The sequence below is a fragment of the Labeo rohita genome, chromosome 4, assembly GCF_022985175.1.
Source record: "Labeo rohita strain BAU-BD-2019 chromosome 4, IGBB_LRoh.1.0, whole genome shotgun sequence".
NCBI lineage: Eukaryota > Metazoa > Chordata > Actinopteri > Cypriniformes > Cyprinidae > Labeo > Labeo rohita.
Genome location: NC_066872.1, coordinates 36,290,161 through 36,307,909, shown reverse-complemented (window position 1 = coordinate 36,307,909; position 17,749 = coordinate 36,290,161). Strand labels below are relative to the sequence as shown.

At 34.8% G+C, this 17,749-nt stretch overlaps 1 protein-coding gene across 3 annotated transcripts in view; it reads right to left on the bottom strand.

The window, feature by feature from the left end:
• btbd11a (BTB (POZ) domain containing 11a) overlaps window positions 1–17,749 on the bottom strand; it is a 142,041-nt gene that overhangs the window by 48,033 nt on the left and 76,259 nt on the right. For 2 of the 3 annotated variants that reach the window (XM_051107046.1, XM_051107047.1), the window contains exon 2: window positions 1,824–1,973. In XM_051107046.1, the coding sequence (XP_050963003.1) occupies window positions 1,824–1,973 (150 nt within the window). Of the gene's footprint in view, window positions 1–1,823; window positions 1,974–16,673; window positions 16,792–17,749 lie in introns of those variants that run through there. The other variant, XM_051107048.1, reaches the window with a different exon arrangement.

The following is a 17,749-nucleotide window of genomic DNA, read 5'->3' as shown; positions in this document are numbered from 1 at the left end:
TTATACATTAATTAATTGCAGTCTATTTTTTTTTACTAATAAATATATAATTAATAAATACTAATACATATATAATTCATATAACAACTATATAAACAATATGGCTTTAAGGAAAATAAGATTTTCCTTTTTATTTCTTAATTTATAATTACATTTATAATTATTATTAAATGTATAATTATTATTAAATTATATTTATGTATTTTTTATTTAGTTTTAATATATATAAAATATGACATGAAGGAAAATAAGTTCTTTATTTCTGTAATTATTAATTTATAATTAAATGTATAATTATTATTACATTATTTGTATTTATTTCTTATTTTTATTTTTTATTTTAAATATGACCTATATATTAGTGCTGAGCAATGATTAATTGCGATTAATTGCATCCAAAACAAAAGTTATTGTATACATAATACATGTGTGTGTACTGTGTATATTTACTATGATATATATACACACACATGCATGTATATATTTAAGAAAAATATGTTATGTTTATATATTAAATATAATTATATATAATATGTTTATATGAATATAAATAAATACATGTAAATACATGTAAATATTTAAAAAATATGTATAGGTGTGTGTCTTTACATATACATAATAAATATACACAGTACACAAACATGCTGTATATTATGTACACAAAAACATTTATTTTGGATGCAATTAATCATTGACCAGCACTTATATATATTAAAATATTAAATATTATTTCTTTCTTTTTACTTTTATTTTAACATTTCTTAAGAATCACCCAATCAATACTAATAAATGACATATAATATTATTTATATTTCGAATATACAGTTCATACAAACAAATATATATACATTTATTTATTGGAGGAATGCAAGAGTGCTAAATTCTGTTTATTTAAGAGTTTAACTTGAAGAAAAAAATTCATTTAAATAGAACCCAGAAATGTTAATGGTTTTTGTGAGTTGTACCCAATCAAAATTAACACTCATATTAACACAAGAAAACAAAACAAGCAAGCAGTAGTCTGGCTGCAAAGCTTGCTCTATTGTTTCACATTGCTTAAGTCTGTTTCCCAGCAGAATGCAATGTTGATTAGAGTGACAGAAGGGTCACTGGCTCTCTGTAATTTACTCAAGTCCCTCTGCACACATCAAATTTCCCCTCCTCAGTGGGGTCACATGTATTCATTTGGCAGCACACTTGAGGAGACATAATCAGTGTGGATGATGGTGTTTCTCTTTTGCATCTTTGACTTATTGGGTGTTGTGTGTGTTCGCTATGATTAGAAAATAACCGTGGCTGCAGTGCTGCAGTACGGGCAAATTCTGAAACTCACTGCCACACACAGGCTAACCACCATCACAAAGACAAATAAAGAGCTTTAATTGAGTCGGATAACCGTCCGGTGGACACTACAAGGAGACACACCCTGCTCAGTTAGGGTAGGGCCTTCCAGCTGCTGACCGCTGGTTTCATACACCCACACAAGAGACTAAAAACAGCTAATTCAGTGGATCATGCAGATGTTGAACAGCTCAGGGACCTGACACAGAATGGATGCCAAACCAGGGTCGTTGCTAAATTTCACAGGGCCCAGGAGAAATATTTGGACTTAAATTTAAACATTGACTCAACGTTCACTTTTTAGCAGATCAGAAGCATTAAAATGGATACTCATTGTGCACTACACAGATTTTTGTCCAATCAAATGCTCTCTAGAATGAGAATGCCCCACACCCTAATACAACCTGCTCATTTTGAGTAAGCAACAGGTACAAACAGTTGCTAATAAATCACTAAAACACATTTTTGGAAAGAGAACTTACTGAGCTCTGCGATGCTCCCCACGCGGGTCACCAGGAGGGACTGTTCAATGGTGCGGAGTTCAGCCTGGCTGTAGGCATGGCCCTCTCCCGTTTTCCCTGCTCGCTGCTGGTCACGGTGCAGGTTCAGACTGTCCGGCAGGCTCAATGCACCTGTGGGGGCAAAGATCAGACGATCAAATATAAACAAACATGTGAATGAGCCAAAACCAGACCAAAAAACATCTGCAATGGGACAGAGAGACTTCGATAGCTAAGTGTTATGACATTATCAGTGTTTGAGAGGCAAATCGAACAATCCCCGAAGCAATTAAAACCGCTGTTTTTGTGTTGGACCTTTTTCAAATTGCAACAAGCCACACGCCCACAGGTGAGTTCAGCAGCAGCACGTACTGGCTGGAGCCCTGGTCGTCTAATGTTCATTCAATAACCCTAATCAAATTACTTCACAGCGCCGCAGCCAAGGCTTTTGTTTGAACGGGAGAATAGGCAACGACAGATGGGATATTGAGCTCAGCCACAGGTGAATAAAGACAGACAAGCAGCTATCTGCCTGAGCTAAAGGTTTCACACATTGGGACTATACCTGTGTTTCTGAACTGGTATTAATTAACAGGTGATATCTGTAACTATTTGTCTTTCAGACATCCCTAGCCATTTGCTTGGTGGCGTGTCAGACTACAGTATATTTAAAAAATATTGCTTTGGTGATATTGCTTTCATACAACAGATCAATAAACTAGGTAATATTGAGTAACTTAAATTTTAGGCACAGTACTGTCAGTTACGACATCTATATATTTCCTCTGCTACAGCAGAACCTCCCAGAAACACACTCCGTAGCGGCATTCTTGAATGAATATTTTTATAATTTACTCGTAAAAGAAAGCCACTTGTTTAATGCCTGAATGTATCAGTGTTCATGAATCTATTAGTTGAATAAATGACTCACTCATAAATGTAGTCATCTGATCAGCAAGCGTTCTTGAATTAACTATTTGAGAAAATGGTTAAATAACTCATTCATAAAGACCACCACTTGTTTTGTTCCTGAATGAATCAGTGTTGTTTAATGAGTCGGTTGATTGGATGATGTAATGACTCACTCATAAAGACCACCACTTGCTTTGTTCCAGAATTAATCAGTGTGCTGAATGGACGTTGGTTCGTTTTATTCCGAATAAATTAGTTGTGCAAATGATTCAATGACTTAGCAATAAAGTTATCTAATTACTCCTTAATGGATCAGTGTTACTGACTTCATCATAAAGACTGCAACTTGTTTCATTCCAGATTTAATGAAGTTGTGCAAATGATTAAAAGACTCATTCATAAAAGCAGCTCTATGATTCAATCCTGAATGCATCAGTGTTTTTAAATAATTCACTTATAAAGGCAGACCTCTAAATGATTTCTGAATGAATCTATTTGAATGAATCAGCTGAGTAAATGATTCTAATGATTCCAGTCATTTCACGAAAACACAAAAAGTAACCAAAAAAACGTAATAATAGTGCATATTGTAACAATACCACAATATTTAAACACTGTGATTTTAACAGTAACATTCTCCAACAATGCACACAAATAAGCAACAGCCAACCAGGAAGCTATTTTAAGCAGGTTATACTCTTGACTTTCATCTAAAGGGATTTGTGTTGTCAGTCTCCCAGAGGTAGGTAAATATCCTGTATCCTGTTGTATATTGAATGACGCCGTTAGCACAAGACAACACAGGGAACAAAACACAGAAACTCATGAAGTTTTCATAACACCATGATTAAAATGACCTGGCACGGCAAGTTCTGGCTGCTGCGAATCTCTTTGTGGTTAGTGAGTTAATGCATAATGGAGGATGTGCAATATTCGCCAGATGGGAGACAAGCTGAATGCTTTGTCAAGAGACACAAGGTTGTTCATGGGTGACATGATGCTTTTAAGGAATTTTGAAGGGAGTGCAAGCGAGGGAACGCTTTGTTTTGGGTGATTGTCTCATCTGATGAAGCTTCTTTAAAGATGCCTCAATACAGTGTGAGGGGTAAATGTTTGCATGTGTGAGGTCCTTAATGAAGCCGCAGGACATCGTACAAACCAGTGGGATGATGTCAGTTACAGTAGTTGCAGCATTTTGCTGCAGGTTTTCATACAGTTGAGTGAGAGGTAAGAGAAGATGATGCAGTCCAAAAACAGGATCCGCAGAAAGTTACAGGGGATTACTCGACCTGTTTTTGACTGTGGCTGCCAGAACTTTATCGCAAAAAATATGGTAACAATTTTACATGCATTACAGGATGGTACTTAGGTAACTTCATTAAAATAATTGACATAAGACCACTAAAATATTATATACTAATCAGTTTCTACTGTAAAATGTTCTGATATTAAACAGCTGGTACAACTGACAAACTAAAACTGCTAAACAAAACACTAAGCAAAAAAAAATAGAAGGAAAAATGTCTATTTTTAATATAATCTAAACCATTTTATTTGTACTGTTTTTGTGTGTTTGTTTATACCTATTTATAATTATTTGTACTGTCACAATTATAATTTACACATTTTACTTATTTTACATTTTATTTTTAAATATATATTTATATAAATATAAAAAATATAAAATACAATGTCTATGGAAGCCTGTTTCTGCCACTAGTTAAACAAATTTAAAAAGGGAATTCTGACTTTTTAAATCGCACAACTCTTTTCTCAGAACTGCATGATATAAACTCACAATTGCGAGTTATAAAGTCTAAAGTTTATGTCTTTTATGAATTCTGAGAAATAAATCTGCAATTCTGAGAGCATATCAGTCTTTTTTCCCTCAAAATTGGACTTTATATCCTGCAATTGTGAGTTTTTAGTTCACAAATCTTAGAAAAAAAGTCAAAATTGTGAGAAAAAAGTAAGAATTGCGATATACAAACTCGTAATTGCGAGAAAAAAGTTAGTCTCACAATTATGACTTTATAACTCACAATTACAAGTTTTATTTTTAACATACATTTTATATAACAATATATCATATAAAACATAATATAAATTGAAATAATTTAATTTTTTTATTTAATGGTAAGGTGAATTAGAGTTATTAGATATTAACTGTAATAACGCAGTAAAAACCCCTATAAAAAATGTTCAAAACACAGTATGTCAAACAATGTGTTTTTGTCAGACACAAAAACAAAGAAACACACACCCAGTTGGAAAAACATGCAGTGCATGCGAGCTGTCATCACCCTGGGATAAATCCCAGAATGCCACGGGAAGAGAAATGGACAGTTTTTGATCGCTAGAAATCTTCTCATGACTCTTTTGCTTGGGCCAAAAATATGCACTCCAGTGGGAAAAAAAAAAACAGGCCTCAATATTTTATGACCCCCTCCGCCCAATCAACATTCCCTGCTCTCAAAACTCTCCGTTCTCTCTCCCTCTATACTTTCAGCGCATAAACTTTTTAATGTCATTACATACGCTAAAAGATTCCCCTGCAATATTCATACAATCAGATCAAATCATGAAAATGCAAGCCGGAACATTCCCATCGCTTTCTCAACTTTGCAGCCCCACCATCAACCATGTTATCTCTCTCCAGCATTTGTATTCCCTACTGAGAGGGAAGCGACGGATATTTTTATTTGCAGCAATGTGTTTTTCTTCGCTTGATATGGGGTTCACTTAAAAGGTGAAGGGGGTGGGAGGAAAAAAATGAGACCACAGTCCCTTGAAGATGGTGACCTTGGCCAACCGATGGCAAAACACATCCCTCTAAATGTTCCTTAGCATAAACACTGCTTCTTCAACAACTAGCAAACTTTCTCTACACTGTGAAACAGAGACAGGACACAGAGTCATAAGAACGCCATCAACTTAAGAACAGTTTGCAACAAACTTAGTTTCAGATAGACTGGCATAAATAATACAGTAAAAATGCTGCTAGACACTTCAATCATAGCTGAGGAAGTGAAGGAAACGAAAGAGAGTTTTTCGTCGCAGGAACGGAGTGAAAACTCTCTCCACAAGATTGAAGGATACACTTGTTTTAAGAGACACAATTACTGGCTATCATATAAATTGATACTTGACACCTGAAGAGATTGAAATATCTTCAGAAGACATGCTGATGGACATTTGAATGTGAATCCCCACGTCCTTGTTTTAAACAACGTACATACAGTCCTCGTGCCACGGTGCTTGGACAGAGCATATCCTTTTTAATAAACTTCTGGCAAAACAAACATTTGCAAAGAGTATGGCTGAGCTCAAGCCAAATCTTCAGTTTTTCAAAGAACGTTTGTGAATATAAGCTCTTCACCGAGCTGAATACCGAATTGCTCGTAGTTCAGAGGTAATCCTGTGCTTCTGTAATCCAATTTATTCACAAAAATAACACAATATCCTGTGTTTAAAATTGGGTTTGTAAAATATTTTTTGTATTATTTAATATTTTAACCCTGCTGAGGTACCTGCATAAAAAAGCCCATCCTTACGCAATGTGGATTATTAAAAATTTCATTAGATAGAGGGGAGTCCCAATACAACATTGGGACTGTATTGTTTTCCTATGCAACAGCAGTTGAAATTTCAATAGCAACACAAGTCATTCATTAAAAATGTTTTGCGCAAACACATCTGCATTGTAACAGTAACTACAACTGAATGATAAAACTACATCTTCAATCAGTAAATGAGCGAATGCTTTTAATGGACATTAAAATCTCATTAAAAGACTATAAGACGTATGCCTTTGGGAACCAGTCATTATGTGCGATATTACTGCCATGATGATGGGCCCATAATTCTCTGCTGGTTTTAGTGGCATTTAAGTGATATCCAAAAATGACTTGGACGCCTCAACATTGATCGTAAACCCAGAACTTCGACAGACTATCACATCATCCCCCTCTGCCGCTACATCTGTCACTTCTTAAAGAGCCAATTTATTTCTTTATAAGGAAACCGAGAGGAACACAATGTCAGCCAACCAGATGGAAGCAAAACGAACACAATGAGAGCAGGTAAATTATATTAGCTAAATGCCAAAATGGATTATTCATATGTTGATGCTGGTTTCAAGCCGCATTATACTGAAAATAATACAAATAGATGATGCATTAAGATATTAATGGTAAGTCTTGGAGTGGTAGCATAAACAGTGTCTGAGATCATAGTAAAAATGCTTATATTTTAGATTTTATTTTTCTTCTTTGCGCATTACAAATTATACTATTATTTCAGTAAAAATGACCATGAATGTCCTAGCATTTGGTGTGCCTCTATAATAACAGCAGCACTCGAACTGCATGAACTCCACAAGTTTGTGTAAAACCAGATGATCGTGTTCTCCAGCATGATTTGAGATGATCTAAAGAGCATCTTGAGGTTCAGTGGAAGATGATCTTACCATCTGTACGAAGAAGTTCACACAATCAATTTCACACACCACTTGTTTGATTAGCGACCTAGAAACAGTGCAACATCTTAAATATCTTTTTAATTTTGCTTCACGATGCTTCTTTGTTTAGTTTAAAGGGGTCATGAACTGCCTTTGTTTTTATTTTGTACTGTTCTCTGAGATCCACTTAAAATGTTTTTATGATTTCTACATCAAAAAAACATCATAATTTAGAAGTACTAGGCAATTTTCTGTCCTGTTTTTGACCCATCATCAGAACGCTCTGTTCGAATAGGCATGGTGGATTGCAGACTCAAAAGTGATTTTAAACTGAGATCAAAAGTTTACATCCCCTTGATTCTTAATACTGTGTTTTTACCAGAACGATCCACAGCTGTTTTTGTTGTTGTTGTTGTTTAGTGATAGTTGTTCATCCCTTGTTTGTCCTGAACAGTTAAGCTGCCTGCTGTTTTTCAGAAAAATCCTCCAGGTACCACAAATTCTTTGGTTTTCCAGCATTTTTGTGTATTTGAACCCTTTCCAACAATGACTGTATGATTTTAAGATCCATCTTTTCACACTGAGGACAACTGAGGGACTCACATGCAACTATTACAGAAGGTTCAAACGCTCACTAATGCTCCAGAAAGAAAGATTATGCATTAAGAGCCAGGGGTGAAAACTTTTGAACAAAATGGAGATGTGTACATTTTTCTTATTTCACCTAAATATCATATTTTTTTTTACTTTAGTACTGCCCTTTAGAAGCCACAGAAGATAGTTGCATGTTTCCCAGAAGACAAAATAAGTTACATTTACCCTGATCTTCAATTTTCAAAAGTTTTCACCCTCAAAAGATTAAGGGAATTTTGGTCTCTCAGTTCATGACCCCTTTAAGATAATATAAAATTTTCAAAGTCAGACCACACTATATTTGTCTATTACAAATGGGGCGGAGGGTTTACATTAGACTTGCATACGTGTATAAACCAGCCGATTGAGTTTTCCCACAATTTTCACACAACAACAGATTGCTCCCTTTCTTGGCTTGCCTGTAACCGGTGGTTCTGCCAGGATCGAGAAATGTGGTATATTCTAGCTCGCCTGAAATCCCCTGTCAGCCTTGCACTGAATGATTAGATCTACAATCAATATGTCCCATTCTTTTCCTGTGACAGAAACACACTTCTTCTCCCAAGTGCACACTCAGACACTTTGTTTTGATTTCCTGCAGCTGTTGAAGTGATAAGGTATCGAGGGAAAAAAAAAAAGATTGTTCATTCTGATGCGCACGAGTCACGGAATATCAGGAATACAGATTAATTCCACGATGACACTCAAGACTTTGCAGAACATATAAAATTGAAGTTTGACAGAACAATAAAATTGTTCTAAAATTTAAAGTGCTTCAGAGTAGCTTTGTTCCGCTAACTTAATTAAACTATCCCACTGAGGGAACGGTTCAATCGCCACCCAGCAAGGGAACCAGCCCTGTCACAAAAAAGACAACAGAACTCTTTAGCTCGCTTTCAATTTTTCTTTTTTCTTCTCTCTCCCTTGCTGCACTGCTGTATATTTGCTGGAGGAAAGTCCCATCGATTTCTCTACGGTGCACGGCCGGTCTCTTATCAGAGTGAGACTCGTACGGAATATTAACAGCCAAGTCTCCATAGCAACAGGGCAGAGCTGCCCAGCAGCTGCATGATTGGTGGAAAGAGAGCAGGGGTTGTGGGGATGTGCTGGATTTGGAGGTGGGTGCATACAGAATGCGCAATGTCAAAACTCTTAAAAAAAAATTTAGGTGGCCTGTAACTGTACCTCCCAAAATATGACCTGAGGGCGCATTTGCCACATAGCTGCCAATATTTTGCATTCAGGAAAAGAAAAACACTTAAGAAATAAGATAAGTGTGTCTTGCATGCAAAAGCATGTTTATAACATCTTTAAAATATTCAGAGCATATCTATTTATTGACATTCAACACGACAGCTTGACATTTCCATCTGAGTCATGCATTAAAAGCATTATTGTATGGAAAGAACATCTGAAAAGTTAAACTCAGAGTTTACTTTAAGTTCCCGAACTTACAGTATAAAAATAAAAATGTGGGCATGTTTCAACAGTTTGCATGACTGTAGCATGAACCCTAGTAAAACTTCTCGGTGCCCTAGTAAAACCGATCATTTCTGAGCGAGATTTGATGAGAAACAGGCTTTATAATGATCTGGTTTTACCATCTCCTTTGTTAAAACAAAGTCTGTATCAAAATGTATGAGGCCAAATTACTGCATATGAATTCACAGTTCTGCTAAACTATCTATTTAGTTTTATCAACTGCCAGGTCAATAATAAAGTCAAAATGTGTCTAGATTACACTTAGGAACTACTTAAATCATCTATATCATAAAGTTACATTTATTCTACATTAAAAATGTAAAAATGCTTTCAAAGACAGCAAAAAAATGTATTCCAGAGAAAGCTCATTTGGTTACCGGGCACTGAACATTTCACTGTCTCTGTTCAGTTCTTGCAAAAACTGGGTCATATGATGCTGCTCTTTTGACTTCTGGGGTGGTAAAATCTTGGGTGGTTCTTCTCACATTAGAGGAAAATGGTCTAACCTTGCCATCACGAAATATGTTACAAACATTATACTCTATTGATAATACAATAAAAGCAGCAGCTGCAAATCAATGCACTATTCATTGCCTAGGCATCAATGAATAACTATATGCTGAATAAATATCATTATGGACAATCAGAGTTCAAATGTGGAGACAGACAGGGTTATGCCTCAAGTGCTAAATCATTAAAATACCCCTCAAGCTGTCCGAATTCTCCTTCACCATGACAACCGAGGTGAATGCCCCCGTCTTCATAACACACACTGGTTCACAGCTGCGGCGGATACGGGCAACATTTTGCCGTTCTGACATTTTACATCAGCTTGAAGCAATATGATCAACAAGGGACACAGGAAAATTTTAATGAGGGCAGTGATACTGACCGGTACAGTATTCTGAGAGCTCAACAGTTTTTTGTAATGCAAACCAGAAAATTCACTTTTTAACCCTCTGGTGCAAAGATCTAAAGGTCAGTATATTTTGAGCTAATAAACAATCAAGAATTAAAACTTTCTTAAAGCAGAAAGTGAGGAAGCAGTGTCATATTTTTTTAAATAAACATATATTACATATATGCAGCATGGCCTACAGTCATATATTATTTTTAATCTGAAAATATATGTAATTTCAACTTTTTCACAAAAAGTACTAGGGGCAAAAAGTTATTTTGCTGTCTTAAAATGTATGTATTATACAAGATATACTTAAAATATATTTTAAATACACTCTAAGAAAAGTGCATAAAAACAGGTTAATATGAAGGCCATAAAATTACCATTAACTTTTTTTTGTTATTGTTTTTCTATTGCTTTTTTTAAATGGCCGAAATATATTGGGAAATAAGGAACTATAACTTATTAAAAATACATTTCTGTACACAATGCCATTAGAAAGTTCAAGATCAGTAAGATTTTTAATGTTTTTAAAAAAGTCCTCATGCTCATCAAGGATGTATCTATTTAATAAAAAATACAGAAAAATAAAATAACAGTTTCTATTTTAACACATTTTAAAATATAATTTATTCCTGTGAAGCAAAGATGAATTTTCAGCATAATTTTTCAAGTCTTCAGTGTCACATGATCCTTCAAAAATCATTTTAATATGCTGATTTATTATCAGTGTTGGAATCAGTTGTGCTGCTTAATATTTTTTTTGGAACTTGTGATAATTTTTCAGAATTCTTTGATGAATAAAAAGTAACAAGAACAGCATTTATCTAAAAAATAAATCTTTTTGTAATAATACGCACTACTGTTCAATTGTTTGGGATCAGTAATTTTTTTCTTTGAAAGAAATATTTTTTTCAGCAAGGATGTTTTAAATTAATAAAAAGTGATGGTAAAGACTTATATTGTTAGAAAATATTTCTTTTTTTTAATAAATGCTGTTCTTTTTAACTTTTTTTTAAACAGATCAATACTGATAAATCCGCATATTAGAAAGATTTTAGAAGGATCATGTGACACTAAAGACTAGAGTAATGGCTGATGAAACTTCAGTGCTGCATCACAGAAATAAATTATATATAATGTTACTTTTTTTTTTGTATTTTTAAACAAATAAATGCAGCCTTGATGAGCACACTCCTTTAAAAAAACATTTAAAACCATACTGATCCCAAACTTTTAAACAACAGTGTATATTTCTGTATATTAGCAATGTTTTGAGGCATTTTTATATATGAAATACATATAAAAATATCTTTAGAAAATATACATTTCAGTATGTGAGTTTGAGGTCCACAAGAGTTCATTTCCTAACAACACAACTAGAATATTTCTCAGAATTTTTGGCAATAAAAGGATGTTTGCAAAATATCATTTGCCTTGAGACTAGTGTGCAAAGCATGCTGGGACTGTAAGAGGATTGAGTGACATTGACCCGGACACAGCCTCTATGTGAATGATGATTGACAGATGAGATTACTTTAAGGAAAAGGACACTGAATTTCCAAACCGCAGAGATTCTGGCCAAGAGTTCTATCATTGGATGACATTTCATTCTGCTGGGGAAGTGTTTCAGTTCCATTCCCACATTAACCCATTAATGGCTCAACTTGTGGGCATGGGTCTTCATAGGACAGAGTTCATTTCCCACAAGCAGGAATGTTTTAGGGTGGTTTGTGCTCGATCTCTGTCTCTGCCAATGGAAGTCACAAGGAAACATCACTTTGCCACTGTAATAAGCATGTGTGCCGCGGTGTTGCTTAGAAACTGAAGCTTACCAAGCTACAAGATACTAATAATGTAAAGTAGTTTAACAGTCAATCTACTCATTGGAAAAAGGAGTTAGATACACTACAGTGAAGCAACTACAATGGAGCTAAATTACTTTTTCAACACATGAACTGTAAAATATATATATATATATATATATATATGTTTGGATCTCATCTTTGGACCTAAAATTAGAGCTCATGTAAAAAGTTGAACTTACCTTTTTTTTGTTTTCACTTGGTCTTTCGTCAGCTTAGTTAATCAAAGCTCTTTTGATGAAACACTATTTTTCGATCAAGCGTTAAGGAAGGGACAGGATTCTGCAGGGCGACTGGATCTTACACAACACTGGTTCATTTAACTGAAACGTTCGAATGAACAAATTAATCAGATTTCCCAATATGAAGAAGAAAGAAAGGACATTCTAGAAGAGTGTATTTGACTGCTGCTTCAATTTGCTTGGTTGTAAATTTTGACAAAAAATAATGTCTTTGTCACGCTACACCGCAACTAAATAAAAAAAGTACCTTATTACTTTAAAACATACTTTGTTTTGAAAAAATAAATAAATAGCTCTTCAAAAATGCACTTTACTGCACTTGAGTCCATAAAAAGACTATTACACAAAACACTCATGTTCACATAGTCAGGTAAAGGTCTTCAGTCAACTGCAAAGGTTATTTTATCACAAATGCTACAAATAACCCCAACATACCAGCACTCCAAATAATTAACACTGTTCACATCATATAATAGGATCAAAAGAAAGTCCCATGCTGCTTTGCAGCATGCTCCTGCTCTCCATCTGTGCTCCCTGAGCCTGGGCTGACTCATCACAGCAGAAGACACAGAGTCAAAACCAACCAATCAAAAAATAAATAAATAAATAAATAGAAATAAATGGATAAAATACTATCTTCAGGCCCTCTACATGGTTCATGGGTTACATCTGATTATTTATAACACATTACATTTGTACAAACCTGACTGGTCTTTAGCCTTCAGAGAGCCAATACATCAAAATAATTTCTAAAACTAATTAAAAACTTTTTTTTTTAATGCTAAATACGGGTTAAAATGCCAAATAACAGCACTTCATACACTAAATGTATCACAAAAACATGTTTGGCAGGAAATATTTACGATTAAATTCTGTCAGCATTAAAAAAAAAAAAAAAAAAAAAAAACAACAACACACAAATGCTGTCCACTGACTGACTACATATAATTAATACATTTTATATATTGATTAATTATATTTTATTGAAATTGTAATTTTGTCATTTGTAAACGACATAATTAATAACTATATTTTTGTTTAAATTACTCAGTACTGTTTAGCACAAAGAAAGTTGATGTAAAATTAGAATTTAAATAAGTTATAATTAGTTATAATTATTCTATATATACATTTTTAATGTTATATTTTATAGTTTTTATATATACATTTTATAAAATGCATTTTTTACAAATTGATGAACAACTATTTTTATTGAAATTGTATTTTTACAGCAATTTCATTTTTTTTTTATAAATTGCATATTCATAAATGTATAAAAATATGAATTATATTAATTAAATGGCACTTATGTACATTTTATTTCTATTAGAAGTAAAATGATGTGGCAAATATATGGTCGAGGAGATCTGTATGCACAGATGTTTTGTGCAGACGTAAGATTGTCCAGCTAATTAACACTGTGTGAGCAACAAGCTGCAAAGTGCATATAAAACATGGTCTGGATGGTTCATAGCGCTAACGCTCTTTGGCCTGCTGGCCTCAGCGTCAGTTGGAGAAAGCAAAAATTTCAAAGCCCGACTCGGTGACCTATTCACATCTCTCTTCACATGCTTCTTTATCTGCTTTACAGGGACAGAAGGAAGGATGGAGATAGAAGATGAGGGGAGAGTTGTAAAGAGGCAGACGGTGACAGAGAATTGCGTAAGACGAAAAAGACATGGGAGAAATATGATAAAACAATTGCTTTTATGTTTTTCACACAAAGTCTGCTTTCTCCTGGGCTTTTCATTTAATTCTCAATATTTCTCAATCCTGACCAGGCCAAAGCAAACTTCAAATGCACAGTTCTTGTGAAACTGTATTTAAGAAACTAGAACAAGGACTATCAAAAGGCTTTAATACACTCAAAGCAGCCAAGGTGTATTACTAAAAATGACTCTTCTGTGTTCAAATTGATATTCTGTTCATCCTGCTGGTGTGATGGTCCGTCTTATGGGTTAACATGACCCAGAGGCCCCTGCTTGGGGCCCAGCATGTGTACCTTGATGCGGCCAGACCCAAGCAGATGGTGGCCATATGTCCGCAGAACACGGAAGAAGAGCCACTAACGCAAGGCCAGAAAACTAAGCTGTATTCACATTTGTGAGAAAACATGAAGCTCACACATACACACACACACGTCGTCATACTGAGGGTTAATGCAAGCAGTCAATGAGAAAACATACATTCCACCTACAGACCGAAAATAGAAACACAGACAGATACTCAGTTTTGCCTTTGGCAACAAGGAAAGGTTGTCAAGTGTCTGAGAAACACTTAGCACTGGTAAGTAGCCTATAAAACAACATTACCCATTACCCAGCATTATCTGAATATGCCTACTTCCCTTCTGTATAGTAGGTGAAAATCTGAATTCATATAGCATACATAAAACAGTAAGCAAAAAGCACCTGGATGACCTACTACTTCTGCAAAGCTTCCATCTAATGTATTGGTAATGCTGTGAACGTGCATCGGGTCACACAAAAGAGAAGAAATTATTGAATAAATTGGTTATCTTAGTTTTCTTTGCGCACAAAAACTATTCTAGTAGCTTCATAAAAATTAAGATTGAACAACTGATGTCACAGACTATTTTAACGATGTCCTTACTATCTTGCTGGGCCTTGAACGTGGTTGTTGCATTGCTGTCTATGCAGGGTCAGAAAGCTCTTGGATTTCATCAAAAATATCTTAATTTGTGTTCCGAAGATCAACGAAGGTCTTATGGATTTGGAACGACATAAGGGTGAGTAATTAATGACAGAATTTTCGTTTGTGGGTGAATGTCTTTAAGGCATGCTTAGTAATTTTGCAGTTTCTTGCGCTTCTTGCTACAACAGACACTTTGCGCTAATACTGACACCTAGCGGTGTGGATGCAGAGTCATACAAATGCAACATTCAGTTACTTTTGGTCCTGTATAAATAGACTATTCAGCATACAGAATACACTTTTTTGCAAGTGTTCAATAATAAGTGGATTACTCAGATAAGTGATAAAGTTCAGATGGTCATGTGATCTCAAAATGGCTGCCTCCATCAGGAGACCCTACTCCATGTAAAACAAAATAGGTTTTATTACACTACTAACATTAGTTTTAATGTTGTGGTTATATTATTTTTGTTTTTATAAAAAAAAAAAAAAAATATATATATATATATATATATATAAGACTAAATATAAAGACAGAATATTTTTAAACTAATTTCAACTGGGTATAAAATCAGTTCCACGTTAGAGGAAGTAAATAAAAAAAAATGTAAAAATTGTAAATATTTTTTTTTTGTAAAAAAAAAAAAATATATATATATATTTATATATTAAAAAAAGCCTTTAAATTCCTTATATATATATATAAGGAATTTAAAGGCTTTTTTTTTATTAAAATATCCCAAAAAACACTAGAACAGTGTTATATATTTTGCTGACCTATGTACTTACATTATCCCAAATGTTTCAAAGAATGTTTAAATCCAGAGAAATAAGCAAATTTAACTAGTGCAATGGACCATGTCATTGTGTCGCCTGCCAATGACGTCATACACCCTCGATTTTTCCTCAAAGATGCTTTAATGTCATGCATTTTATTAGACAGGTGACGAATGCACATAGTAGCATTACAACAACACTTCAACACGCTCAAATGTATCTAGTATGATAAAACAGAGTTGCTTTTTCCTACATATGCGTGACCGGAAGAAGCGGTAAAAGCTCCACTGCTTTCGAGCCATGTATTGCGCTCATCTCTCATTAGCAATCACTCCAGTGACCTCATTTTGCTTCTACAACTTTCAGCCCCACTCTGCTTCATACTACAGTGACCTTGGTAAGTCTTTAATACATTAGATCATCAATGAACATGATTTCTGCCTGAGTCCCGTCGAATTGGATCGGCTATAAGGATGAAGACAACTCCCATGATTCCACACTCAATCACGGCATCATCAAACTACGCCTTTGTTTCTTGTTTGTTTTGAATATTCCCCCTCTAGTGGCAAAAACTTACATATTGTGCTTTTAACTGTACTAAACATATAACAAAATCTAAAATTTATAAAACTACTCCCAAGTTAGAGGTTCCCACTCATATTAAAGTAAAAAACTGTCTATCAGTAGGTGTAATACAAGACTGGAATGCTGCTTTGTTGATTTTCCCACGGCCTTGGTGTTCTACAATTAGGAAATGAAGCATAACATTACATAACGAACCTTTACGACACAACAAGGTATTCGCCTTAATCCTATACAATATGACACTGAGTAAGTGCAGAGGTGTGGTCCGAAAGCCTCTGAAATACCATAAAACATGCCCGAACATGTCGAAATTAGCCTAACCTTTAGGCAGCAATTACTGTTTCTCCGCTGACATTTACTCCAATTTGTCTGGCAGCAAAAATGTCCTTGAAGTCACGGCTCCTGGATAGGGTGTCACAGTCACAGGTTTCATCATGCCCTAGTCAACAGCTTAGAGAAAGGCAAATCGAAACACACCTTTGAGGTGAAACGATTCTAAAGACAACTCAGAAAAAGAACAAAAAAAGTGCGGGTTAAAAGTCTTCACTAGAAAATTGCATTTTCTTCTCTTGTTTGGTTTGTTCCCTGCTGCTCATGAGATGAAAGCAGCGCTAAATTAAGATTCACATATGAAAAGACACGACTTGAGAGTTAAACACCTTCATTATAATCCGAAATTAGACTCTAACCCAGACCTCGGCATGAATTATTTTCTCTCTCTCTTTGGATAACGCTGATGCAAACGGAGAATACAGAACATTCTGACAATTCTAACAGCAGAGGAACAGTCAGAGTTGAAGAGAGGTGAATGTACAGTTAGTTCAACCGAGCCGAGTGTGTTTCCCTATCTGAAACGCTCCTTCATCCGGTCTATTTCCTCTGTGCCACTGCACATTCATTTCCCTCTCGGTTTTCCACCATCCAAGCAGGTTCCGGCAAGTTCTGCCACAGGCAAGCAACACTCGGTTTAATTATTGCAGGGGGTTGAGCTCGTTTGACAGGTCGACCTACTCCACTCCATTTGATATGAATTGGTGAGTGTGAAGAGAGAAAAAAAGTGTGGTACAACACAAAACCTAATATAGAAAAGGAGGGAAAAAAGAGGAAATAACTTTTTTTTTTTTTTTTTTTTTTTTTTTAGAGTCATCAATAGGAGACAGCAGACAGCCAGACTGTGGAGTTTTCTCATGTTCTGATATTTCTAAAACACATGAAATATTTGATCATTTCTAGTTTGTGTATATCTACAGTTGAGGTATGTAAAAAAAAAAGTTTACATACACCTTGCAGAATCTGCAAAATTTTTTGTTATTATTTTACCAAAATAAGAGGGATCATACAAATGCATGTTATTTTTTATTTGGTACTGACCTGAATAAGTCCCTTGTTTGTCCTGA